Source organism: Pygocentrus nattereri, chromosome 26 (assembly GCF_015220715.1).
Source record: "Pygocentrus nattereri isolate fPygNat1 chromosome 26, fPygNat1.pri, whole genome shotgun sequence".
Classification (NCBI taxonomy): domain Eukaryota; kingdom Metazoa; phylum Chordata; class Actinopteri; order Characiformes; family Serrasalmidae; genus Pygocentrus; species Pygocentrus nattereri.
Genome location: NC_051236.1, coordinates 23,239,098 through 23,267,093, shown reverse-complemented (window position 1 = coordinate 23,267,093; position 27,996 = coordinate 23,239,098). Strand labels below are relative to the sequence as shown.

The 27,996-nt window shown below is 40.2% G+C and overlaps 2 protein-coding genes across 7 annotated transcripts in view; both read left to right on the top strand.

Moving 5' to 3' along the window:
• Positions 1–88: 88 nt before the first annotated feature.
• On the top strand, positions 89–10,484 carry tmem69 (transmembrane protein 69). The gene is made up of 3 exons (XM_017721531.2): positions 89–235; positions 459–508; positions 9,661–10,484. Exons 2-3 carry the CDS (start codon positions 464–466, stop codon positions 10,363–10,365), a joined length of 750 nt encoding a protein of 249 aa, XP_017577020.1. The 5' UTR covers positions 89–235; positions 459–463; the 3' UTR covers positions 10,366–10,484.
• A 1,754-nt stretch (positions 10,485–12,238) lies between these two features.
• The window catches only part of mast2 (microtubule associated serine/threonine kinase 2), a 158,297-nt gene continuing 142,539 nt past the window's right edge, over positions 12,239–27,996 (top strand). For 3 of the 6 annotated variants that reach the window (XM_037535076.1, XM_017721492.2, XM_017721485.2), the window contains exon 1: positions 12,240–13,414. In XM_037535076.1, the coding sequence (XP_037390973.1) occupies positions 13,334–13,414 (81 nt within the window). In that variant the 5' untranslated portion in view covers positions 12,240–13,333. Of the gene's footprint in view, positions 13,415–27,996 lie in introns of all 6 variants that reach the window. The other 3 variants (XM_017721501.2, XM_017721476.2, XM_017721470.2) reach the window with 2 other exon arrangements.

Genomic DNA, 27,996 nt, shown 5'->3' with positions numbered 1-27,996 from the left:
ATAGTTCTGCAAAGTTAGTGTATTCTAGTTAAACACATCCTGGTCTGAATAAATAACAGACGACAGGACTCTTATTATGTAGAGCTGTTCGTCGTGCTAAAGCTTTACAAACATGCTGCTGCCTTCACACGGTTGGCTAACTGGTACGGCTCTGGCCTCTGAGTGTGCTGTTCAGTTATAATGTTCGTTTGAAAGTATATGGTTTGGAGCTAATTTAACACCTCGGACAAACCTGGTGAGTGAGGAGAAAGCAAGATAGCACTAAGCTAACTAGCTAACCTGCTGCACCTTTGATTAGCTTTAGCAGCTAATCTTATAGCTAGGTAGCTAACTTGAACATACTTTATTTTGCACCAGCAAAAGAAACCGGTGTAACCTACATCATTTCAAACCCTCTGTCTGATAAAAGAAACCGAACATCTAGCCCAGATCTTAATGTTGTCGCATTTGCATTTCAGGCAAAATGTCCTTGGCTCTTCTCGGAAGACAGCTCATTACCAGCTCTTGGGTGAGTAACGTTAATGTTTACACTCTGGAAAAAATGTTTTTTCAAGGCTTCTTTCGTAAAAGGGGTTGGTTTTATTGAGAACCACGATACTACAGTCTATATTGAAGTATTTCGTGCTCAAATGGCTCTTGACATGGTGAAATGGTTTTTCAGATTGATGGAGGTTGTATTGTATAAGGGTCAAAATAGAAGCCTCTTGAACGTGGATCTGTATTGCACCAAAAAGCTTGATGTGGCAACAGCGAAGAAACTTTTTTTCCTGCTGAATAGAATAACATTCACAAAGGTTCTATCTAAAACACGCTCTCTATCAATCTGAAGAACCATTTCTAATCATGACCTGGTTCTAATATAGAACTCGTGGTTTCCTTTACTAAAGAACCCTTGAAGAGCCGTCTTTTTAGAAGTGTAGCCGAGAGTTTCACTTTGGTTAACTCCTCATACTCTGCAGGGGTTCTCGGCTCAGGCTGGGGACCTTAAAGACCACTGAGGATCCACTTGTTAATTGCCTATTGAGCTAGAGCAGGCGTGTTTGGGATACTTGAAACTTCTAATGAGAGATTTTGACCCTGGACCTGGGGAGGTTTGATCTGATTTTTTTTGTGTTTAATAAATGAAGGACAACATGCATACAGGAAGCACAGGGACCACAGATGCATATATATTTGCAGCGACTTTGAAAATACAGTGTCAGTCGTGTTTGCAAAGCCACAAAAGACAAGAACAACTGCGTCTTCATGGCTTTGTGATTTGTTAAATACCAGACTGTCTACATAGGCAAGTTCATTCTGAAAAACAGAAGAACGAGGCTTGGAGTCCTTAAACATACTGATATTTAGAAGAAGATTAAGATTTATCATAAATTATTTCCTTTTCTAATACCAAATAACACATCCTTAAAGTAACAGGAGAAGTTGGCAATAAAGTGAGAGTAGATTAAAAAGCCGTTATTTCTATGCATGAGAGCAGTTCAAACAAATGCAGAACATTTTTATCTACATTCATTGTTATGGACCGGCCTCCAGCCAGTTCATTACAAACAATTAAGGAAGATGACGAGTGGAAGTTGCAGCAAAAATGTGTTTAACGTTTAAAAACAGTTTACAAACCACAAAGATAGCACTACTGAAATGAGCCAGCAAAGCAAAGCACACTTTCTGAGTCTGTGACAGCTTTAGCCCCAAGATGGCCTGATAATGAACCTACAGCAAAGCGAGACAAAGAAAACAGGTCCCAGCTCTTCTGAAAGCCTTTTAAAGAGACCCTAACACCTGCGTGCCTGTGTGTCTCAGTAGCCAATTAGGTCCAAGATCCACCTCCCGATTTCAGTCTCATACTACCTCTGTTTTATTTATTTATTTTTACATAAAGTTTTAGCTGGATAGGACCTATGAATTCATTTAAATGCAATGCCTCTCACTTTGTAAGAAGATATTTCAGAGTATCCACACCTTCCTCCAAAGGACATACTGTCATTCCAATAAGGTATTATGTCAGGAACTGGAATGCAATGAAGCTCTGACCACTTTCTTTATTCTAGTAGTCTGGGGAGAAACATAAACCATCCACATAAGTATCAGACAAATCAAAGTTGTGATGCAAGTGGCAATGGGAAGCTGATTCTCCTCATCAGCTTAATAACTTCAGAAGGCTAATTCCTTTAATTGTGTGCCTTTGTTTCCTTTCCTTGCATCTTTTCAGCTCCTCCCTCTGAGGATGCGAGGAAGAAATGCAAGAGGAGGGAGGAATCAGTGGCAATAGTCTTTGACAAATTAGATGTTTTTCACTTAGTTGTCATTTTCATCACCTGTTTCACCGCAGTTACTACACTGAAAAAAATGTTTTAAAACATTCAGACATTCAGATGTAGACATCAGTTGCACACAAATGATAGGTTACATAACATACCTAAATTAAGATAATTATACACTTGCACAGTAATTATGTTGGTATTATGTTTTCATGTGGAACCAGTGTGCGCATTTGAATCATGTAAATTTAAAATAACCTATAAGCAGCCTTTTTCAGTGTTTGAGTAAATCCTTAATAGGACTAGTTATATCCTATTATCAGCTGACTTTTACAAAAGCTGGTTTATTTCAATTTAGATACAACCGCAATTAAATAACATCATCAAACTTTCATAGCACACTCTCATTAACCTCTTAACGGGGGCTGGCCCGCCGGCGGGACAGAAATGTGTCATAATTAATGTTTGCCAGTGTTTATGAAAAATTATAGGGTCAATATCGACACCCAATATGTCATATGAAAGCTTAGAACCTCTGCTTGCCAGCTATCTAGCCAGTTTAGCTGTATTTCCTTTCAGAAAATAACCATTTTGGGCGAAATATACCTTGTTAGCAAAAGTTTTATTAAAAAATAAGCTTAATATTTTTTATATTTGCGGTTTTTATAAATCCATATTTGATGTTATACATCATTCAAACCGTCTGGCTCTCCGGATTACGACGCGATGATCCGTTTTACTGTACGACGTAGGGTTTCCGAATTAGAGCGTGTGTGGCGTTTCAAACAGGAGATTTTTTTTTTGCGAAACCTCAGCAGCCGTGCGTAACGACCCCTGCCGGTCGGGGGAACACCTCACACGCCATCAGCTTACAGTTTCTCTTACCTCTCCTTCTTGGCTTCAAAATGACACCACACCCGTGTATTTCCGGTAACGCGTTCGGTAGTAATCCGCTTTTTTGTGCAAAGAGTGCTTGAAAAAAACAGAAGGCAAAAATCTTTTATGTCTAATTTAAACCCAAATTAAAATATGATCTCTTTGTCCTATCGATTTCAAACACACGCGGTCGTAAAGGTGAGATTCTCCCCTTTCCAACGACACGTCACTCAAACCTGTCGACCAGCCAGGTGCCACGTTAGGCGGAGGCGGGATATAACCCGGAAGATTAGCGTCAAGTGCGTTTTATTTGGCTTTTATAATACAGTTAAAATTGTTGTTATAACAAAATTTTGTCAAATAATGTAAAGAAATACACCATAGGATGTTGCCATCAAGAGTAGGTAATACATAAACACTTATTTTCCTGCAAAAATTGTTAGAAAATTCGTTTTTTTCAATTTGGAGAGGTTGTGGTCCTTTGGAGATTTCCAAAGGGACACTTGGAGAAATGTACACAGACATGTATGTACACTGTCTACTCTAGACTGAATAACTTCTGATCAGTGAGGGTAATCAGTTTAAAATTATACATGGTAAAAATTTGACCCCAAGGGGCAAAATATGGAACTGCAAAAACATTTCATGGACATGACCTCTTCAGTTTATGGTCCCTAAAATCTAAAACAAAAAAAGAAGTTTTGAAAAGCGCCTTGTTTTTTTTCCTATTTTTACCATATTTTGGCCATTATAGTTTAATTTCAATAATTTCAAGTGTTTTCAATTAATTTTGTAAAGGCTTTTGAGTAATAATACTTCTTAAAATTGCCTCTGGATTATATAATATTTGAGTAAAAAGCATTAATATTTGGGTATGTCATTTCAGGCGAAAATTGGCAAAAATAGGCTTGGAGTTTAAGAGGTTAACTGTAGTCATCTAATGCATCCATCCATCCAAAAAACACAATAAGAAGACATAGAAATTGTACCACAGACCTACGTCACAGGCTACAATAAAAAAAAAATGTTGTTCTGGAAGTCTCCTCTGTCCTAACCTGGTCCATGTTTTCGTTCTGTTCAAAACACCTAACAGACCTGACATCATTATGCAGTCCTTGGTCACCTGGCTAAGATTATTTGGAGCTGGGGCAGAATAAAACTGTCTGGGGGGCCTTTGAGGCGTAGACTAAAAACCCTTGACCCATGGTACAGATTTGTAGACTTCACAAAGACTGCTGATTTAGATCTGTTCCTGTTCATGAGGTCACAGTAAATTAGAAAGGAGTCTGATCCTAGATCAGCACTCCTGTTTTGATAAGCTTTGTGAATATGAGTCCTAAAGTTTAGAAGTGTGTGCAGTACTTACATGAGATTAGAGGATAACTGCAGGTAGAAATAACCAAAAAGCAAAGAATCAGAACAGTCATAAATCACTCAAATCTTTTGTCCATCTTGATACTGACATTTCACATTGAGATCTTTATCTAATAAATGTCAAGCAGTCCTGGGGCGGTCTCACAAAGCAAGTTTACTTTATTTTGCCTTCAAGTCTGAGATATTGTAACTGGGAGGCAAACTTGCATTTACTAGTAGAACATTGACCTGAGCTGCCAAGTTGAGAATACATTAACAACAAAATGCACCATCACTGATAGTTGAATATATATATATATATATATATATATATATATATATATATATATATATATATATATATATATATATATATATATATAAAACTAGGTTTATATAGATATAAATATATGTTATATATAAACCTAGTTTGTTTTATTTATATATATATATATATATATATATATATATATATATATATATATATATATATATATATATATATATATATATATAAAACAAACTAGGTTTAAATAGCTCATATTATATTTTAAACACTGTGGGCTAAAATCATCCACATTCAAAATTTAGGCACATTTATGATCTCATGTGATACTCCACTCATATATATAATATAATATAATATAATATAATATAATATAATATAATAAAAAACACATTATGTTGTGCTAGGGAAGTAGGAAAGTTGGGGATATGACATGAACATGGACGTCATGCAAAATGATTTTGCTTTTTTTTCATTTACATTTTTTTGATCATTTACATCAGACCAAGCATGTCATGATGTGCCATAATGTGGTTAGAGAGGAAAATATACCTACAGAAGTGACACATCAAACCACTGATGCACATCCTGACTTCTTTGCTCTTTCCTTCTAGAAGAACTTTATGCAAATGAGTTGAAGTTGTAAGTAGGAACTTCCAAGGACAGCTCAGAAGTAGCATTAGACACACTCCTTGACATTTCCAGAGTTTGAGCTTTGCAAAATCTAAAAAATGAAACCCTGGTTAACTCATTTTATGAGACTGTCAACAGCTTCCGCTATTAATCCAAGTGTAGATGCCCAAACTGTGATTAATACTTGTGTGTGTGCGCAAAGTGTGAAGTTTATGACAAACAGTCAGTGACGTGAAACATGAGGAGGAGTAGAGGGGCTCAAAAGAAATAGAAGAAATCTGAATTAAAAGGTCGAAAGTAAAGTATTTATTGCACTGAAAGCAGTGCTGTCGCCTCTGCCACAGCATTAATGCTTATTGGAGTAATAACCGCTTCATATTGTTAATGTCTGTGTAGTATGATTTACTTTCTCTGCTGAAGAAACATTATAGTCCTCGCGATTGCCCCTACAAACGCCATGAAGGGGAGGGGGTCATCCACCATCATCTGTACCTGATTGGTCAGATGATCAAAATTGAGTTCTTGAGCATGTTATCATGTGTCATGCAGCATTAGTTACCATGGTAATGTCCACTGATAAAACGCGATTCTCCATTGTGGAACAGACACTCCAGCGTTGGATTGTACTAAGCTTAAAGTTAGATATCCTGCTTTGTGAGACAAGCTCTGGCCCTGGAGATCCAACCTCCAGAGTTTAGCTCCAAACCTTGTCTAACACACCTTTGATAAAGGCCTTTAGGAACTTCTGAGGCATGCCTGATGTGTTAACCATGTCAGTACTCACATTACTTAATGTACCTTAATGTAAAAACAGTTCAAAGAAAGTATGGATGTTCAGAGGTATCAGTGCAGCAGTGACTTTGTGTGAGCTGTGCAAAGTTGTAAACAAAACTGGAAGAGGGTGGCTGGACGTTCGACAACATTTGAGGTGAACTGGCTGACTGAGCAGTGTACCTTGAATGCACCTTGTGAGCTCAAATTACCAGCAGTGACAGGCCGTCTTCATTTCCATGTCAGGGCACGTGCTAGTGAAGGTTGTGTGTTTCTATGTGGTGAAAGTAAGCACAGTGAGAAAAGCTATAATACTGGTATTTGAAATAGTTCTGCCAGGTTACATATTAACTTCTGAAGAACATTCTAATGATTAGGTACATTAATTAATTTATACACCTGGGTGACGGATTAAAGTTAAAATATTAATAAATGAGTGGAGAAACATAATGAGTGCAGACAGATGGGTGTACTGTATGATACATTTCTGTAATTAACCATGCTCTTGGCATGCACAAAAGTGCTGAGCAGGGTCAGGTGATCTTGGTTTTGGAACAAGATGACAAAAGGATAAGTACTTTATTAATACTGAGTTGGTCCTACCGTTGCTTTCTAGACAGGCTCAGTTCTTTCTGTCTTGGATTCCACAAGATGTTGTAAACATTCCTTTGAGGTTATGGTACATGTTGACATCATTTTTCAGGCGCACTTTAATGCTGTGAATCTCCTGTTCTACCACATCCCAAAGATGCTCTTTTGGATTCAAATCTGGTGGCTTGGAAGCAAACAAGCAAAATGTATTTATATAGCACTTTTTACAACAGGTGTTGTCACAAAGCAGCTTTACAGAACAATCAGTATTACAGAAAGAAAGAAAAGAAATGAAAATCCAGGTCCAAGCCCCCATGAGCAAGCCAGCGGCGACGGTGGCAAGGAAAAACTCCCTGAAAGAGGAAGAAACCTTGAGAGGAACCAAGACTCAGAAGGGGAACCCATCCTCCTTTGGTGGACACCGGATAGCAAACATTATTAGTATGAAGTATTATAGTAAAGTGGGAAAAGACTGAGATTGTGAGTCCTGAACATTAACAGGAAGATTATTCTGGAGCTGGGGGGCTTTGTATGAGAAAGCTTTTCCCCCTGATGTAGCTTTTTTAATTCTAGGTACCAGTAGTAAGCCAGCACCTTGTGATCTAAGTAGGCGTCATGGTTCATAGTAGGAGAGAAGGTCACTCAGGTACTGAGGGGCAAGTCCGTTTAGAGCTTTATAGGTCAGTAATAGGATTTTATAATCAATGCGAAATTTAACTGGTAACCAGTGCAGGGCTGATAAAACTGGGCTAATATGGTCGAACTTTCTGGTTCTTGTGAGGACTCTGGCTGCAGTGTTCTGGACTAGCTGAAGCTTGTTGAGGCTTTTGCTGGGACATCCAGACAGCAGGGCATTACAGTAATCTAGCCTTGAAGTAATGAATGCATGAACTAACTTTTCTGCGTCCTGTAGAGATGATGCATTTCTTAATTTAGCAATATTGCGGAGATGCAGGAAGGCTGTTCTAGTTTTTCAGCCCACTGAAAAACACTGCACTCATTTATCATGTTCTTGAAATCGGTTTGAAATGACTTGCTTTGTGATGTGGTGCATTATCACACTGAAAATAGCTTTTAGAAGATGAGTAAATTGCCCTTAAGGGACGCACATTGTCAGCAACAGTACTTAAATAGGCTGTGGCATTCAGTTGGTGAATAACTGGTATTAATGGGCCCAAAGTGTGCCAAGAAATCATTCCCCACACCATTACACCACCTCCACCAGCCTGGACTGTTGAGTCAAGGCAGGTTGGGTCCATGGGCTCAGTCATGCTACATTTTTCCAGTCTTTAGCTGTTCAGTTTTTGTTATCTTGTGCCCACTGCAGCCTCAGCTTTCTGTTCTTGTCTGACAGAAGTGGGAGCTGATGTCCTCTGCTGCTGTAGCCCATCTGGCTCAAGGTTCAGTGTGTTGTGCATTCTGAGTTACTATAATCTTTCTATTAGCACAAACCAGATTGGCCGTTCTCCATTGATTTCTGTCCACAGAATTGCTGCTCACTGCTGATTTTTTTTCGTTATTGCACCATTCTTAGTAAACTCTAGAGAATGTTGTGCATGAAAATCCCAGGAGATCAGCAATTATAGTAATACTCAATCCAGCCTGTGTTGCACCAACAATCAAGGTTTGTTGTGAGCATTTACCTGAAGCAACATTACGTAAACAGCACACCAACACACATGTTGTTTCTGTTTTGCTTGGATGCTTTTATTGACCTGGAGAGCAATAAGGCTCTTGGTTTGGGGCTTCAGCCTTGCATATCCTCCATCTTTCATTTTCTTGTTTATTCTCTCACATGCTAGTCAGTACAGAGTAGGGCAGATACATTTCTGCTCTTGTAATTACTGTACACTTGTGTTAAAGGCAGTCAAGATCTGTCTCTGACCACCTCCTAACGAGGTTTGAGGGTTCCAGTTGTATCACTTTACACTTGTCTTTTCATGCGCTCAAGTGAATGATGCATGTAAATGCAAGATGTAAACAGACCCTACGTGACTTTGAAGGAGAGTTGATTACTGGGGTATGGATGACAGTTTAACAGTGTTTGAGACCAAATCTTCTGACTAGCATTTCAATAGGCACAGTAACGGAAGTGAAATCTGCATTTAGATCTATCAATCTAAAAACAGAAGAATAAAAGAATATTATAGTTGGGCTACAGTGTCTATATAAATATCACTTTAAGCCTGTTTGCGTGGTGCAAAAACTAAGGTACTGGTTTACAGAGATGTTGATGAAAGTGAAATGGTCAGATGAGTCGTCTTTCATCTTGTTTTTCAGTGTATGTGGTGACAACAAGTGAACAATACTGGCCTGGATACTTGACCTTTACAATGGTGGGGTCTGTTAGCTCTGCTATGCGGTGGGGGGCATTTTGCTAGCATGGTTTGTATCCACTGAAGCGTCACTGACAATGCAAAGTTATTCTGACTGATCACCTTTTTCCAATGAAATATCTATCCTGATGGAAGGTCAACACATTATTGCAATTTTCGCAGTAGGTCATTTTGCAGGTGGATCTGTGTCCTGGCTCTGAACCCAAGATAAAACATTAATATATTTCATGACCATGTGATGCATAACTGCAAAGATTCAAGTTAGTGAATGTGATTTTTGTTCTTCACATATCAATTGAATATCAAGATGAAGTATTTCCAGGATATAATAGTCTGAATGTTAGTTAAGCTGTGAAATCTGCACTCATTTTCTGGATTGCTGCATGTTTTTTCTATGTTGGCAGAACATTTTTTACTCCAATCCAGCCATGTACATGATGTAAAGTGCTAGTGATGTTGCTCAGCTCAAACTCAGCCTTGATGTTGTTAAAAAGCTATTTGTAAATTCCATCAGTAAAGCTAATGCTGACAAATTATTTTTCTTTTTTTTTTAAAGTGTCGGAGATGGAGCAGTCTTCAGCACATGTCCAGAAAGTTCATCTGCTCAAGCCACCAGACCTGCTCTTCCATACTCCTCACCACGAATCAGTGTGGGCAGCTGCCTTCCAGATATGCCATAGGTTCTCTTCTCCAAGCCCAGTCATTCCACTGTTCTTCATTGAGACCTAAGAAGCGCCAGCCAGATGAGCCACCTCCTAGAGAACTTGACTTGCTTCGTTATGATATGAGAGACCTGAAGAAAGCCCCCAAACCAGCACTCTATCTTGGATTTTCTGGTCTCATACCATTTGTATCAGCTCCTCTACTTATGGCAATCTCAGAGGCATACGTTCCTGAGGTAGCTTATGCTCAGGTTGTGTATGGCGCCTCAATCGTCTCCTTTCTTGGAGGAGCCCGCTGGGGCTTTGCCTTACCGGAGAGCAGCCCAGCAAAGCCAGACTGGCTAAACCTAGCCAACAGTGTAGTTCCCTCCCTAATAGCTTGGCTAGCCCTCCTTTTTAGCCATAACATTATTCAGTCTGGCATGATTGTGATCATTGGGCTTGGTGTATCACTCCATTATGACCTGGCTCTTCTCCCCACATACCCCAGCTGGTTCAAGGCACTGAGGACAATCCTCACTACAGTCGCTTTCTTCTCTTTGCTGGGCACTTTGGTTATTAAAGGATTTTTTCCAGAGAAGAGATACTTTACAGACTAATGTGTGTGTGTGTGTATATATATTATATATGTATATATATACAAAATAATGTGGTCTGTCTTCGAACCAGTAAGGTAATAAATATATAAAATCAATAAATATGTTTCTTGCTGACACCATACTGTGTATGTGGGTGTGTTCTCGCAAATGTAAGTACAAAAAAGTAATTAAAGTAAAGTAATAGAGTAATAAAAAGTAATTAAAGATGTAAAGTAAAAATTATGTTCTGTATTCAAACTGAGAAGCAGGTTTTAAAATGCACAGCAACTATCTCAAGTGAGCTGGGTGACAAATAACATAGAAGAATTAACATAGAAGTTCTTACACAGTCCTGAAACAGTGCCTTGCCTTACCTTAACAGATCAAATCATTGGGGTATGGCAGGCCCAGCTTTTGGATACATGTACAAGTGGCTAGTGCCATTGTGGCCTGTCCTGATCACCCCTTGGTACCAGAGTTTGAGTTACTTCCATGATGGCATTGTAGAGTACTTGGAAGAACCAAGCGTAATGTGTTTTTGTCTCTACAGCCATTAGCTTGTTGAATATGTTTTTTTTGGCAGTGAGCAGTGAAATGCAAAGCTGTCTGAACAGCAAATCTAATTTCCCCCATGAGGGGCAATAACGTAAGCAGATGATCTGTTTTAGGATGACTTGTGATATAATGAGGAAAAGAAATCGAGACTGCAGAGACCTGCACTCATTTTACAGAATTACTTAGAAACATAAACACCACGCACATTGAATGATGAGATCAGCATTTTAAAAGCTAATTTGTGACTGATGCTTAAAGTTCACGTAAAAAGTAACAGTGCTGTCAAATTAAATAAACACCTGTGGTACAATTGGCAAGGTTCATGGCACATAAACTGACCGTTAATGCACATGTCAGAGTTTTACCTTTCTAATATCAAATAATGCAATGGAGCGTTACAGTGATTTCTTCATAGATGAGGGGTGTTCCTAACCTGTGGTGAAATCACAGAACGCACAGCCTCAAGTGGCTTGTTGCTTTTATTATTGATAAATATTCAGGTTATAGTTAATTATAATCACAATAAACAAAGTCTTGCATTAAAAATGTGTTTTGTTTAGAGCAGAGGTGCCAGAACCTTGTCTTTGTGGGCCAGAGTGCAATGTCTGTAGAGGGTCAAAGGCCAAAAACACCTTTACTTTTTACTTTTTTAAGCTGTTTTACAGTAAATCATTCAGTTCAAAGTTCAAAGCCCATAGCCCTAGATATTAGTGGATAAGTGGTTTAGCGTGTTTAGCGTTAGCCTGCTGTCTTTTAGCCTAGTTTGAAATAATATGAAATGCGAAAGTAAATTGTCAGCACCTCTTACTTCATCTGTCAGAACACACAACAGCCCGTTTACAGCACAATTATATTTATGACTTGGCGCATTAATTAAGAGTTGAATTGTTGTGAGGTGCTCAGTCCAACGCGGCTCAGACAGTCAGATTAGTCTTCGCAGTATTCATTTAAGAATATAAATTGTTTGTGGTAATAGTTACAGTCCATTTAAAATAACCGAAGATGTGCCCCTAAGTCTAAGTAAGCCAATGTATACATAACAAGAAAGAAAGAAAGAAAAAAAGATTAAGAAATTAGAAGAAACTTCTGTCTCTACTTTTCGCGCTGCAGATGGCAGCAAAGACCTACTCAAAATCCCAACGGCGTCATTTACTCGTGCTCGACTTTGTGGGAGAAAACTGATCCCAGTTCAGCTCACTGCTCATTTTGGGCGAGCTGCTCTGGCGGCGGTGTTCCTGCGGGCCGATCTCAGATCAGCCAATCGCGGCGATGACCTGATGAGGTTCAGGAAGCGGGTAAATTCCTCCGTGACGGGTAGCTAGAGGCGAAGCAGCTTTGGAGGGAGCCCTACGACCAGCCTGCCGTCACCTCCACTGCGTCCGAGTTGATGTAACGTTAGACGTACCAGTGCGGACATGCCTGTCGGTAGCTTCGCGAACATCGTCAGGAAAGTCTTGAGATTTCAGACATCTCGGGAATGACTGACAGACGCCGAGTAGCCCAGGTCGTGTTGTTTAGTTCTGTGGTGAGCTAACCTTACAATGCCAGTTACGGCACGTCAGCCAGCCAGCTAGCTGCATTTACGAGCTGCTGCTGGGGGAGAGACTGAAACGCGCCGAACAAACGCGGGCGACACAAATGAGTAACTTGGAAAAATAAAAATAACTCATTGTTTCACCGAATGAAGTGGCTGTGGGCGACTATTAGCTCTGCTCGAAAAGCAGCAACACTGAGCGATCTAGTTTCCCGAGTATGGAAGCTCCTGTTAGCCAGCTAGCTTACTTGTAACTACAGTAACTAGGCTACGTGAAGTGGTCTCTTCGGGTGTCGGTCAGTTTTCAGTGACCCCGCTTTACCGGCTTTTTAAATATTGATTCTGAAAGTGAGTAAACAGTTCCGCGCTTATTCGTCGGTTGAACTTTTACTTGAACAATTTATAAAACTTGGCTACTTAGGTCTCGTCGCTAGTCGGCTAAAGTAACGTTGGTTAAACCTTTTCCCCCGAAGGCGCAGCTAAGTTAGCTAACCTAGGTTAGCTAGGTCACTAGCTACGTCCACAGATGGTGTTAAAGTTCGCGGACAGGACGGGCTCGGCCGGCCGGTCAGAAGGGTACAGAGACTGGGTGGTTAGTTACCGTCTAACGATTAGACGTATCTAGCTTTGAAGTCAGATTGAATTGGGAGTATCGTCCACTGAAAGCCATTTTCCTCTCAACTCGTGTCAGCTGGTGGGAGCTCCAGTTTCTCCTTTGCTTTTGTTCTCAAAGCGAGGAGATGCTTAACGTTAACATTGCTCCATGGATTCTGACTTTGTAAATGCAGCTGTGCGCCATACCCTGTCAGGCTAGGCAGAAGACAAGATTCTCCAACCAAGCCGTCTGAGAAATCAGATTGATGGTCGTCTGATTGATCAGTTCGTCAACCGACTATCAAAATGAAGAGAACGGAGAACAAAAATAAGAGGAAACTGTGCAGCGCCGAGCAGCAGTCCGGCGGAGCTGAAGGAAAAGATGGGGTAAGTGCAAAATCCGCAATAACTCATGCATTGTGCAATCTTGGTTTGGAGACAGGCTGCCAGTGGCAGAGCGTGCTGGCGCAGGTATCCTGCAGAATAAATGCGCTGCATGAAGTCTGCCTCGCCTCTGTACGCATATGCTGAGCCACCTGTATCAGAAAAAGACGTAACCTTGCTCCTTCATAAACTGCCATATTTAGTATGAGCTGCACAAAACGAGACCCACGGATCAATGAACGTTCGACCTTAATAGGCGCAAATAAACAGTCAAGCCTCTGTGCCTTTTTGACATACAGATTTGCAGTGGGGCTGGACTTGCCTCTATTCGTTGGTCGTGACAGGTCTACCCAGGTCTCTCTTCACACGAGGGTCCATGTCCATATGGCACACAAAATATTCTTGATTTCTCACGTTAATGTAATGTCTTAATTTTGAGAGGATAAGGTGTTGGGCTTATGTGAATGCAGATGCTTGACGTTGAAAATGCAAAAAAAAAAGACAGTTGAGCTTCATTTTTTGTTGTCCTTATATGGCAGTATGTCTTTTTGTACTTTGGTGTCCTCTTTGTTCCAGCTGTCATGAAAAGATAATGCATTATGTTCCCCTTAGCATGTGATGTTTGAGTGAAACTGTGCTTTTTTGGAGGCATGGCTGCAGGTTTAGTGAATTTGGCCTGGGCTCTCCATTGAGCCACTATTTCCCAACCATGATTAATGGGAGTTACTGCATTGTGGATTGTCAGCCTGGTGGCTGTGTGGGATTTATGAGTTTGAGGTAAAAGCTAAATTGTGTGCACGCACCACAGTGTATGTTTTCCTTGTGTCCGTGGCAGTTCAGATTGTAAGTCTGCACATGAGATCATAAAAGCAGTGACAGCAGTGAGGTGTGTTTATTGGGTCGGAGCTTAACACAAGCAGTTAAGAAGAGGTATAGATTAACTAGAACGTTTGGTTGTGCTGGCTGCTGTTACGGAAGCGTGACCGAATTGGCCATTAGATGCCTACAACTGAAAGTGTTGAAAAATAAAGAGAGTTTTGAAAGGTGTTTCAGCCAATTCTACATCCTCTCCCTGTACTTCCTAAAATTATCGAGGGGAAGCTGGAAAAAAGAAAACGGAAGACTAGATTATGTTTAATTTTGAATTATGTAGTTTAAGGAGGATTATTTTGTGAGCAGTGTGTATTTCGCTCACTGCTTTTCTTGAAATTTGATTGGTTCTTGTTTCATATGTACATGGGCTGGAGGTTAGGGAACCAGCCCTGTTACCACAAAGTCACCGGTTTGATCCCCTGATCTGGCTGTACGTGACTGAAGTGCCCTTGATCAAGGTGCCTGACCCCCAACTGCTCCCCGGGCATGCGGATAAGGCTGCCCACCACTCTGGGCAAGTGTCCTTATTGCCCCCTAGTGTGTGTGCGCATTCGTTAGTGTGTGAACGGGTTAGGATGGGTTATATGCGGAGCTGAAATTTTCGAGTTGTGGGACTAATAAGGGTGTTATTAATTCAGTAAAACGGGCGGCACAGTGGCGTGGTGGGTAGCGCTGTCACCTCACAGCAAAGAGGGCCTGGGTTCGATTCCCCGACCGGGTGACCGGGGTCCTCTCTGTGTGGAGTTTGCATGTTCTCCCCGTGTCTGCGTGGGTTTCCTCCGGGTTCTCCGGTTTCCTCCCACAGTCCAAAGACATGCAGTTAGGTTGATTGGACATGCTAAATTACCCCTAGGTGTGAGTGTGTGAGTGACTGTCTGTGTCTGTCTGTCTGCCCTGCGATGGACTGGCGACCTGTCCAGGGTGTATCCTGCCTTCCGCCCGAAGACAGCTGGGATAGGCTCCAGCACCCCCCCGCGACCCTGACAGAGAAGCAGATTAGAAAATGGATGGATGGATAATTCAGTAAAACATTGTCTGAGATGTATAGTTTTTTTTTTTAGTATTTTTGAATACCAATCCAATGCATTTTCATTTAACTTAATGAACAGTCAAGTCCTCAGTTGACAAATTGACCTTAGTTCACGAATGGCTACTTGGGGAATCAAACTCCAGCTTAATTAATATAGAATAAAAGCCCAAAAACGGTTGGGGATAAGATTTTATAAAAACTTTGTGCTGGGAGTACAAAAATCTAGTTACAGCTCTGAGTGACTTTGTCCGTGAACAGTCTGGTGAATTAAGCTGTTAACGTTATCTAGGAAAAGTAAATGTTATTGGCCAGCTATTGCAAGCCAATCTTATCTATGTTGTGTTATTCATTGAAAGTGTATTGCAAAATATGTAGCCACAAAATCACCAATGTTTTGTTCATATTCTGCAGCTCTGCTTTCTGTTGACAGCAATGTGTTAATGCAAGCACGTTATATTCCACTAGTGTGAAAGGCCGATTCACACTTAGTAGTTTAATTTGTTCTCTTTGGCCTTGTTCAGACAGGCTGCTCAAATTTGAGCAGGGCAGATTTTCTGCACTCAGAACAGCAAAAAGTCACATGAAATCTATATTTTTCCAACTGAATTCAAGCCACATTTGTCAATGGATTTCAGATTTCTGGCTATGTGACGAAGTTTGAGCGGTCAGTTCGGATTTCATGTGTTTTCTGTCATTCCGGGTGCAGCGGTTCGTGACATCAGAAAGTCAGTGGTGCATATTCACATATTACATCTTAATCTGAGTGTGGAAGCTTTTAAGAGACATTTAGGTAATTTGTGTGTGTGTTTTACAGTGACTGCTACAGTGTTTCCTGTAGGATTTTGTGAGTCTGTGGTGGGTAGACCTCTAGGGAAAAAACAGGAGAAAATCTTTCTCCCTAGACCCTCTAGGGAGAAAATTTTGTATATTTTGAAGTTAAATGCATCAATCTTGATTCTTCAGTCTTTTAAGAGCAAAATGAAGATGCTAGATTTATGAAGGAATGCTGCACATTACACAGTTTTGTGCTTTAATAATTTTGTGATAAACACACTGGTTATGTGGGTATGAATGGTGATGACACACAAATATGGTAAAGATGTTTAATAGTTCACAAATGGTGAAAAACAAAAAATGACTAGCATACATGGCACAAATATTAAGCTTAGTAGTGGTAATTTCACCTTGATTAGTTACACATAGCCTAATGTCACATAAAGAGCCCACTTGCTTTTCAGAGGCTGGAGATAGTTAAGATTGTCAAAACATGTGCATTACAATCGTGTATGTTTGCTTGATGCGCAAAGACCTTAACAAATAACTCACTGAAATATCACTGTAGCTCTGGTTGGAGCATGTAGTTGTATTTTAAAGAACAGCTGGATGTGTTAGCAGTGTTGATGGCAACTTTTCCCACTGAGAAACAAGTTAAAACTCAACAAATTCAACGGTGCATTGTTTTAAGTGAGGAGACGCCTGTCAGACACACTGATGTTAATATCTCATAACTAAAGTTGGATTAATGTTAATTATCCGTGATAACTTTGACATTTTCCGTTTGCTGTCTTACGTGGATAACGGTACGATTGTGTGTGCACTGGTGGATAATTGCAGTGAATACTGAAAAGTTAATGTTACTTACCTCTAATTAAATGCCATTGTCCTCAAAATGCCTCATGTCTTGGATGCAGCCAGTTGACAAGACCAGTGTGTGTGTGTGTGTGTGTGTGTGTGCGCGTACAGTGCAAAACACAATGTTGTTTATGTCTTTGTAAGTTTAAAGATATTTTCGTTTCATTCTAAAAATGTGGCAGGACAAATTACACTATGGCGGGCTGACAGTCTAGGTAATTAATGAGAAACGTTGCTGCCACATTAAAAGATTCAGACTTCAAGCCTGTCTCTAAATATTTCTGCTGCAGCCTACAACTCCTTAGCAGCCTGGTGACTAGCGGGTATTTCACAAAGCAGGATTTCTCAGTTAGCCAGATAACTGAAGCCTGTCCAATAGGACTTTCTCTCAGCACTTATTCTATTGGATGTACACGACTTTGGGCTTAAGTTAAATGGCTAAACAGAGAGATCATGCTTTGTGAAATACTCCCCTGGTCTACCTACACTGTCATGTTCATTCCATGCTGTAGTTAATGAAAAGTGAACATTGTTGTTAAATATAGTGTGATCAATGTATTAGCTAATTGTCATCAGTAGCTTTGCTAAGTTTTTCTGCAACCTGGCCACTGTATGCATGTGTGCGTTGTTACTACGGCTACTGATGTGCATATGCCAACGAATGTGACTGCGGTCTGACTATACAAGTCACATTTGGTCTCTTGTAACTTCAAATATGAAGTTGGTTTAAAAAGTCAAATGCAAGAAATAAATTTGATTTGCCCTGCAGTGTAAACAAAGCCTTAATGTTTTCCTGTTAACCAGTTTAGATTAGATTAGATTAGATTAGATTAGATTAGATTCAACTTTATTGTCATTGTGCAGAGTACAAGTACAGGGCCAATGAAATGTAGTTAGCATCTAACCAGAAGTGCAATATATAACATTATTTACATAAAGTGCGGTGGTAACAGTGACCAGTGCATAAATATAACCGTTATATACATGTGTGTATAAGTGAAATGTGAAATATGTAATATAAAATATGAGACATACAATATAAAATATAGTGTTATATATGCAGTGTTATATGTATCTATCTATCTGTGTATTATGTTTATATACAGGAATGTACATATTGAATATATAGTATATAATATACATATATACATAACACATACATAAAGTGAGATATGCAGTAATATGAATGTAGGTTATTATATACACATGCGTATACAAATATAGACATGTAGATGTAATAGATACTGTACAGATCAGGGAGCAGCAATACAAATGAAAGTTGTATGAATGAAGTATATCATCAGTGCAGAAGGTGTTGGAAGTGCAGTTTTTTAAAGTGACTGTGTAGCGTTCGTCAGGATAACCGCCTCAGGAAAAAAGCTTTTCCTAAGCCTGCTGGTGCGGGAGCGGAGGCTCCTGTAACGCCTGCCAGATGGTAAGAGGCTGAAAAGTCTATGATTTGGGTGGGTAACATCTTTGATGATGTTTCTTGCCCTGCCCATGCAGCATTTGTGGTATATGTCCTCGATGGTGGGTAAATCGGTGCCTGTGATGCGCTGCGCCGTTTTTACTACCCGCTGGAGTGCTTTGCGGTCAGCAGCGCAGCAACTGCCGTACCATACAGAGATGCAGTTGGTGAGTATGCTCTCAATGGTACAGCGGTAAAAGTTCACCAGGATCCTGGGAGACAGGTGAGCTTTCTTGAGGCTCCGTAGAAAATAAAGGCGCTGCTGCGCCTTTTTGATGAGGACGGAGGAGTTCAAGGACCAGGTGAGATCCTTGGAGATGTGGAGACCAAGGAACTTGAAGCTGGACACCTGGTCCACTGCAACTCCACTGATGGAGATGGGGGTGTGAGCCTGGTTCCTAGTCCGTCTGAAGTCCATGATGATCTCCTTTGTTTTGTGCGTGTTGTGCGCCAGGTTGTTGTTATGGCACCATGAGGAGAGATGCTGTACTTTGTCCCTGTAGGCCGTCTCATCATTATCTGTGATCAGGCCTATCACCGTGGTGTCGTCTGCGAACTTGACTATGGTGTTTGAGCCATAAACAGGTACACAGTCATGGGTGAAGAGGGAGTACAGTATCGGACTCAAAACACAGCCTTGTGGAACGCCAGTGTTCAGGGTGATGTGTGATGAATGGAGATTGCCTAATTTAACAGACTGGGGTCTGTTAGTCAGGAAGTCCAAAATCCAGTTGCAAAGTGATGTGCTGATGCCCAGATGGTTGAGCTTGGATATCAGCATGGACGGGATCACTGTGTTAAATGCTGAACTGAAATCAATGAAGAGCATTCTCACATATGAGTTCTGACAGTCCAGGTGGGTCAGTGCAGTGTGTAGTGCTGTGGAGATGGCGTCCTCAGTGGATCTATTGCTCCGATATGCGAACTGGTGTGGGTCCAGCGTAGCAGGTAGGCAGAACTTCAGGTGGGAAAGAACTAGTCTTTCAAAGCACTTGGAGATGATTGGGGTGAGTGCAACAGGTCGGAAGTCATTCAGGGCTGAAGCAGTTGAGTGCTTTGGCACTGGCACAATGGTGGCAGACTTGAAGATGGATGGGACAGCTGCCTGGGCCAGCGAGACATTGAAGATGTCTCAGATGTCTTTAAATCTCAGCACTGCATTTTAGTTTTTAGGCCTTCTTGGGCTGCATTTACACAGCAGGCCAAAGTGGCCCAAATCTGATTTTTTTCACCAAATCTGATTTTTTGTTAGCCTGTTCACACTATCTTTAAAATGTGACCTGTGTGCGTTATCCGTCTGAACAGATCACGCTCCTAAACCGACCCGTATGCGCAAATGAACAGTACTTCACGTGGCTCATCCAAAGGTAAACAATCATGACAACTAGCAAACACTAGTCACTCCCGGTTTCATCTTTGCCAGCATCACGGGAGCAATTATGAAGTTCCAGTGATTGACAGCTGGGCTCAGCCCCCACAGTGTGTTCGAGTTCAGTATTTGGTCATGGCCACTTCTTTGGTTCGTGTCCTCAGATTCTTTAAACTGTTCTTTGACGCTGCAGCCTCGGGCTCCTCTGGCCACGTTCGGCTGTTTCGTTCAAAACCTTTTCAAACACGGAGCGCCTGCAATGAGTCTCCTAATTTTTTCATACAGAAACTTCAGCCTAAATGTTTGAGTCTCAGCAGCGCAAAATGACAAATTGAGTTGTGACAAAAAATGAGTTGTGCTGACGTAAAAGTCGCATGAATTCTGATCCGGTCGCTCAGACTGAGTCGCATTGCCGCAGATCGGATACGCATCGAATTTCAGTACCACACATGAAAGTGTCTCAAATCGGAATTGAGAATGTCAGATTCAATGCGTTTTTTTTCCCGTTCACACAGCCACACAGATGACACATCTGTGTCACATATGAGGAAAAAGACTGGATTTACGGCACTTTGACGTGCTGTGTAAACTTAGTTTGTGTGTATAGGATATGAGTGTTTATATAGCTAAAATGAGTCATTATGTGTCATCACATTAAGAATGTGTGCAATCTACGTGTTTGGTTCACTGACAGATTTTTAGGTGGTTCTGGCTGCAGCTAATGTCAGTATCAATCTTCATTTAGAACAGAAACAGATGTGCAGCAGGCTGATCATTTAATACATTTGAATTGTGTTTGTGGAGCCGAATGATTTCTTCATAGGTTCCTGGCCTTGTGCGGTTATCTAACCACAATATTATAATGCCTTTGGGACAAGCAACTTGTATAACAAATAAGCTTTTTGCCTTTTTTAGTTTTCTGGTGTGTACATATTCTGAGTAATTTTGGAGATGAGTTGACTAAAGAGGCTTTGGTTATGTAGGGAAAAAAGTGTTACAGCATGTTGTTCACGTAACTGAAAGCTGCTTCCCGTATGGCGTTTAAGCTGTCATTGTGTTTTGTCAATATGTTAAAATGATGCAGCTCAGCTGGAATCAGACTTGTCCTTCTCTGTGATCAAGAAATAGCCTAGTTCTCTTTTGTAGTTCCTACGTTATCATGAATCGCTGGTTCATTATTAACCAGCTGTTTTTTCCACCCATCGTTTGATGCTGTTTTGAGTTGAGTGCCTTTGTGTGACTCTTAACTTCCCTGCTACTGCTTCTGTTCATTAGGAAGCATTAGATTATTTATTAACATCATTGCTTTTGTGACATACAAGAAAAGTTAAACATTTAACTGGGATTTTACTGCTGGAAGATTTCTTCATTTTTTTTCTTTTCTTTTTTTTTTTCTAGGTCAGGTTTAGTGGATGACCAGACCTCATAACTGTACTGGCTGTAAACTATAAAAACCCTGTGAAACAGTGCTGATTAAGTGGTTTAAGTGTACTAATCAGTGCTGATTAAGCCTGAGCAAATGTCCCTTTAGGCCTAAATGAAATGTGATCACGGCAAGCATTCCTGATTCTTGTTAGACATTAGTCGAGCTCTAATGTGAACAGTGCTGTAGTAAGCAAAGCAATACACCTTTTTATTTATGGTGGCAGAACACGCACTATATGCAGAGCTGTGAAATGTATAGTTGGTTAATGTTTTTAAAGTTGACCTTTGCAGTACTTGGCAATACTGATACTGATATATGCAGATAAACCTGTAATGCTGTGTGTTGTGAATGTTGTTGACGGTTATTCCTGGTGTGTTTTTAAAATGTAATGCAAGACTTCTCGCAGTCACATTTTGTTGGAGTATAATCACACTATTGGCATTTTGTCTATATTCTGGAGCCAGAGCTAAATATTTAAAATCCTTTGAATACTTGGAAAGTTAGGGGAGTGTGTTTGTGTGTGTGTACGGCTGTGATGATAACTGCATGCTTACTGCAAGGTTGAGCTCATTACCATCATCAATTATTCAAATTGTAATTGTTTTTTTTTTTCCTCCTATTTTTTTTTACTGTTAAAAGTTGCAGGAGGGCATATGGTGTGTAATGTGAAATATAATCACAATGGTCATTGTTTAGTTATCATTGACTGTCTTCCATCCTGTGTTTGAGGGCTTCTGGAGAAACAAGTGCTTATAGTAAACACACTTCTTGTGTTGAATTGCCTGTACAGTTTGTTGTAATTTTTTTTTTTTTTCAACAATGGCCACAAATCTAGCTCTAAGCCAAATACACAGCCAAACCTCAGGAATACTTAGCTTTTTCACTGGAGTAAGAAAAAATCTCTACCGTCACAGCCCTGTGTGTGCATGTCTGCATGTATGCAAGTTTGTTTAAAGAGAACGAGTGGGGTGAAATAGAAGCTGAGGACTCTTCTGAGACATCAGTCTCATGCTTCTCTCTCTGCTTCCAGCAGTTAGTCACACAGTGAGTGGTGGGGGGTGAGGGCTCTGGTATTCCTTGTCGTTCTGCTAGAACTGACCCAATTTTAATTTTATTACCAAATTGTTATTATCTTAAAGAGTGATTTTCAAATGCAAGATTCCAAACTTCATTACAGCAACTTTAAAGCTTTTTAGTAATGCATATGGGTGTTCGGTGGCCGAGATTTGTTTTTTTGTGTGTGTGTTAACATTGGTAAAACACTTTGGATTATTGGGGAACCTGCTTTTATACATAAATAGCTCGAGCATAATCATCAAAGTCATTAGTCTTATATTCTAGGTCATATAGTTCAGCATCTTTCCTTGTGCTTGGCATCTATTTACTGTATCTTCACAGTCTGGCTGTTTTTGAAAGGGCAAGGATTGTAATGTTAGCAGAGCTAATTTACCTTTAGCATCTATCTGTTTGACTGTCTTGCTCTTTCTGGGTAGGTAGGATCACTTAGCGCAACTAGCCAACATGAGCATTACTGGTGTGATAGACAATGGTGTACTGAAAGCAGAAGTAGGTCAAAAATGTGTGACGGATGGGTTGATGCTCTGAGCTCCCTGGTTTTAGTGTTGCACATGCCGGAGACTAGTGGTACTCCCTGTACTTACTAGGGGTGTAACAGTAAACAGAAGTCGGGGTTTGGTTTACACTGCGATTTGGACATCGCAGTTCAGTACGATACAGAGGGGATAAAGGCAACGAAAACCCTCAAACCCATCTGAAGTAGTCTTTCACTCTTGACAGGGACAGTCAGTAGCGTTAACTAACGTGTACAGTGATGGTCAACTTGGTTGTTCTTTTAGTTAAGTTAGGAGCAGAGAAAACACAGAAAAATCGTAAGCCTTCATGCTGAAGCTCTTCACAGAAATACTGCAAGCTGTGGATAGGGAAAAGTCCAGTTTCACTTATTTAATTTCAGCCTGTGGGCTTTTTTTTCTTTTCTTTTCTTTTTTGGAAAAATCCCTTTTGCTTTTATGTACCTCAATAGTGTCTCTCCTCACCTCTCATTCTCTGTCCATACACCATAAACTCAGCCTCACTGCTCATCAGGCATCAGGAGTGGTCACGCTGCTGCAGTTGTGAATCTTGATAGTCCGGATCATTTGGTGCTAGCTAGAGACAAAGCCTCCTCTGCAGACTGCCGCTGTTAACTTGCCAACGGCCTCAAGGCTACTCGCGCCTGTGAAATTTGGTTCTGCATTACGTTCATCAGTCTTCTCTGATCCTCTGTACGAATGCATGCACCGAACCGTTCCGTCTGTACCGTCATGGGATGAATACCGTTGCACTCCTAATATTTATACACATAGTTCAGATTAATCAAACTTATTATTGTAAATTTTGCCCTCAGCATTTTCTTATTGTATGATAATTGAAAGCGCTCCCAACATATAATTTCTCAGATGTATTTGCTTTTAGCTTCAGTGGCCACATAGAGAACAGTGCAGTTTTAGTGCTCTGAGGTGACGTGATGCAGAACCTAAATTAAACCATTTTTTTGGCCTTTTTCCATGTAATAACAATTATTCCCTAATGTGTTGTTGTTTATGCAGGATTTTTTGCAGCTAAAAAATCTTTTGAATTCTAGATGCTTCAAAACAATTTTTTTTTTCAGACCAAGTACATGTTTTTAGGCATTTGTTGATGTGGATACTAGATAGCATAGAATTAAGTAGGTGTTGGGGTAAATGACTGCAGTGACCCTCTACAGTTAAATCATCAAAATCTAGCTGATTTTAAATGAAGTGTATTAGCTACCTATGCTACATTATTTATCATGGATTGAGTGGCATTGTGGTTGAGAGTTTTGTTCCATGTCAGAAAAGCACTTCAGTCCAGCAGTAAGTAAAGTGCATTTCATAGTTTTGACCCATGTTTCTCACGTTTCTTATAATCGTACCATACAAAAAACACCTGGCCTGGTTGCCATGTTGCATGAAACTCAGCCCTGCCTACGAACTGTTATCAGTAAAGCTGTTTCATTCAAAACGCTGCACGTCCAAGTACCTCTCTGCAGCCTATTTTACAGAGACATTAAAAAAAAAAATCACTATCGAAGTTTATACTTAAGTTCTTTTTCAGTCAATGTCGATTCTGGCTCCATTTTATTAACCTATATGTATTGAGCAAGTGGTTGTGTGCTCTTAAAAATGGCCAGAAATTGCACAATGTGTGTCTGGTGGGAATATTCCAAGTTACCAATGACTTGGCATCCAACAGCCATGGTATCAGTAGCACTTTGCTCTGAGAACAGACCCACCTTCACTGCCAGCTTCATTTGTTTGTTCATTAGGCCAGCAGCATACAGTGGCCATACGTCACATGGTATCAGGTGGTATCAGATGTTGGTATTGATGCACTTTCACAAGCATGAGTAAATAAGCACAGTATCTGACCGGTACCCAGTACCAGATTCTGTTGCGATACACCCCCTGTACTGAATATTAAATCTTAATCGAATACCAATATAACAACTGGATATTTAATTGTTCAGATACTTTGGGCCAATCCTAGGTTATAGATCTGACCATTTCCCAGACGGTGCCGTCTTTTCATTAAGGGGCCATATTAGGTTCACACCATCAAATCCCACCACACAATCCATACAATAGATTTAAGATTAGGTTGTGTCATTAAATAAATTTCTAAAACATGAAAGTAAAGCATGCACATCCTTAAAAGCATATATAATAGATAAATAATAAAATAGAAAAAAGAAAAAAACAAACCCATAAGTTGGCATGGAGTTGCTCCCAGAATAGAAATATTTTAGTTTTCTTCATTGTGAAGTAAGTGATATGAATCAGTGTAAATGAACATGTACCTGATGCTGCTTTGACGTGTCAGTGTGTTACTGCTCTTGCACTGTATCCTTCCGTGCAGCTCTTCTGTGTTGCTGTAGGCCGAAGCCTGAGGGTTTTAGGGTAATGTAGCTTGTCTACAGCTGGGGGTACTAAAAAGAGTGGTAGGCCAGAGATTTGTGAAGAATGCAGCAAGCATGAACTTGTATGCACTTATTTAGAAACTTTTCATAAATATAATCATTATATACATGAGATTTAAATAAGGGAAGTCTTTTTGGGATGTAGTTTTATTATGCTGCTAATGTAAGTTTCAGTTTGTTTAGCTTCTTAACTGTTCTGTTTTAGAGCATAGCACATTAGGGTTAAACTGGAGACTGCCCATTGGCTCTCTGCCGTCTGAGTGTCAAACTGAAAAACATCCTGCGTTTCTTTGTTTTCCTACTGAGCCCAAGGTCTTTCTGTTCCATCCTCTTCAGTCTCAGGTAGCTCAGTGATGATAGCTGTGGGACCCACATAGTGTTGGGTCATGGTGCATTGCTTTGTTTAAGAGTATTTTATGGTTGAAGCAACAAAACAACCTCGTTATGCCTTCTGTGATTTCATTGTTCTTATAATAGGTTTGTTGCAATATATGAAACCAAATTCCCTACAGCTGGGGTCTAGCTGGAGATCTACCACCTTGAAGTTTACAGCACACAATTACATCAGCATAAAGCAGCTCTGTTGCCAATGTGTTAATGGCAAAGCCTGTGTTATAATATTGTATGTGTTTATCTACATAGCATATTTACATAGTGTAATTTCCTGTTCCTTTACTGAAGAGCAGTACTTTTCGTGTACTTGGATGTTCGCAGCACGGCCTAAGCTAAGTACATTTTCAATTGCATATGGACTAGTAATGAATTAATTAATGAATTAATTGGTAATTGCAGAGGTTCTCAAAAAATCTTCACTGAAAAGGATTGGAGGTGGCCCAACTCCTTCAGAAGATTGGCGTACAAGCTGTTTACGACCCATAATCCAAAACTGATCCTGCAGTGGAGCAGTTTAGGTGTGGTGTGCAAAAGATTCCATGGTGATGTAGCCTGGTAAAAATGAACAGGATGTCATTGAACTACGTTGAAAGTTAGGTGAATATGCAGTCAGTCTTGATTTGGGAGACAGGCCCCAGGCTGGTTAGATTAGGGCTAGAAGCTAACACTGCATCTTCAGGAACAGGGTAGTGCAGCCATGCAATTGGTTGTTTCTTGAGTGTTATGTATCTTTTTTTTTTTTTTTTTTTTTTTTTTTTTTAAGTAGTCTGTCATTCTGGTGCTCGGAGACCCATTGTTGAGAATGACCTAGTACTTAGACTTAATTAGATTAAGAGACCCTTATTAGTCCCACAACAGGGAAATTTCACTTCCACATTTAACCCAACCGTGAAGTGAAACACCACATACACACTAGTGAGCACACATACACTAGGGGGCAGTGAGCACACTTGCCTGGAGTGGTGGGCAGCCTTATCTGCAGTGCCGGGGGAGCAGTTGTCACATACTGTCGGCACTGGGATCGAACCAGCAACCTTCCGGTCACAGGACCGGTTCCCTAACCTCCAGCCCATGACTGCCCCACATTAACACACATTTGCATTAACAGTATCCAAGTGCTTTATGTGTAAAAATGATGTGGAAAATATTCCATAGACTGTGGATGAAATTCAATACATTTATCAGAAATGCACTGCTGTTTTAAGTAAGTAAAATAGTAGGTAATTGTATGGGCATTTACATTAAAAGTAAAACTGCTTTTCCTGCTGAACTCAAACTGCTCCAGTGTTCCTGATGATCAGGATAGCAAAAGCACTTCTGAGTGAAAGGGTGTTCTGTCACCCTTTCACTCAGAAGTGTTTAGACAGTAACTGTGCTGGCTCTGTTTCTCCAGTTTCCATTTGAAATTGAATAATGACTTGTAACTCATCCATTGCTCGCTGCAGATCAAGAGCATATTGTGTTTGTTGTCCTTCTATGAGTGAGGGTAAAATCTGTTTGGTAGTGTTTGCCAGAAAAGCGTTGATTGTTATGCCTTAACCAAAAGACCCCCCAAAAAGATGGTAATGTCAAAGACGCAATGATGTTTCCATGTCAAAGCAGAACTCTCTGTGTAATGTCATAACTTAGGAGTAAATTAATTTGCTATGCATGGGTTATTAATATCAGGCAAATGGTATACCATAATATTGAGATGGTAATGCTGCTTTAAAAGTTTAATGATGGTTTTAGCTCTTTGTCCATGATGTCCATGATGTCCATGATAAAATGCCTATAAAATTCCACCACTTCTTTCTACTGTTTGGTTTTAGCTTTTTTATTTCTATTTTTGTGCGTTATTCAAGGTGTCTAAGGCCTGATGATTAACTGCAGTGTAAGTTGTTTGCACAGTATGTTGTGGATGCACTGAGAACGCTAAGCGCTATGTGGAATCTAGAACATTAAGCAGCAGCATATTACAGAGCGTCATTAGTCCTCTTGAGTTGAATTTAATGCCGTATGTGCAATGTTGAGTAAAAATCACTGTCTTCTGACATTTGATAGACAGCTGGAGTGAGTGTCATTGGTGTGCCTTTCTTGTTTTCTCCCTTCCCCTTTACCTGTGCTGTTTTAGGTTGTCCTCCAGTGTATTTTCAAGGACTTAAAATGAACCCCACCTTGTCAGGTTTTAGACAGCAACCTGCTACTTGGTATTTATAAATGCCAAAAATGCAGGAAGGGTCACTGTACTTCAGAATGATTTACTGTCAGCCATTGAAGATGAGTTCCAAAGTCATGGTTGTTTGGCTGTGGATTTAGACGTAGCAATAACAGTAGCATTTTAACATAAACTAGCAAATGTGGAATGTGTCTAACAAAAAAATGCAGAAGTAGTGAGAATCCTTCAGTCAGTTAGGA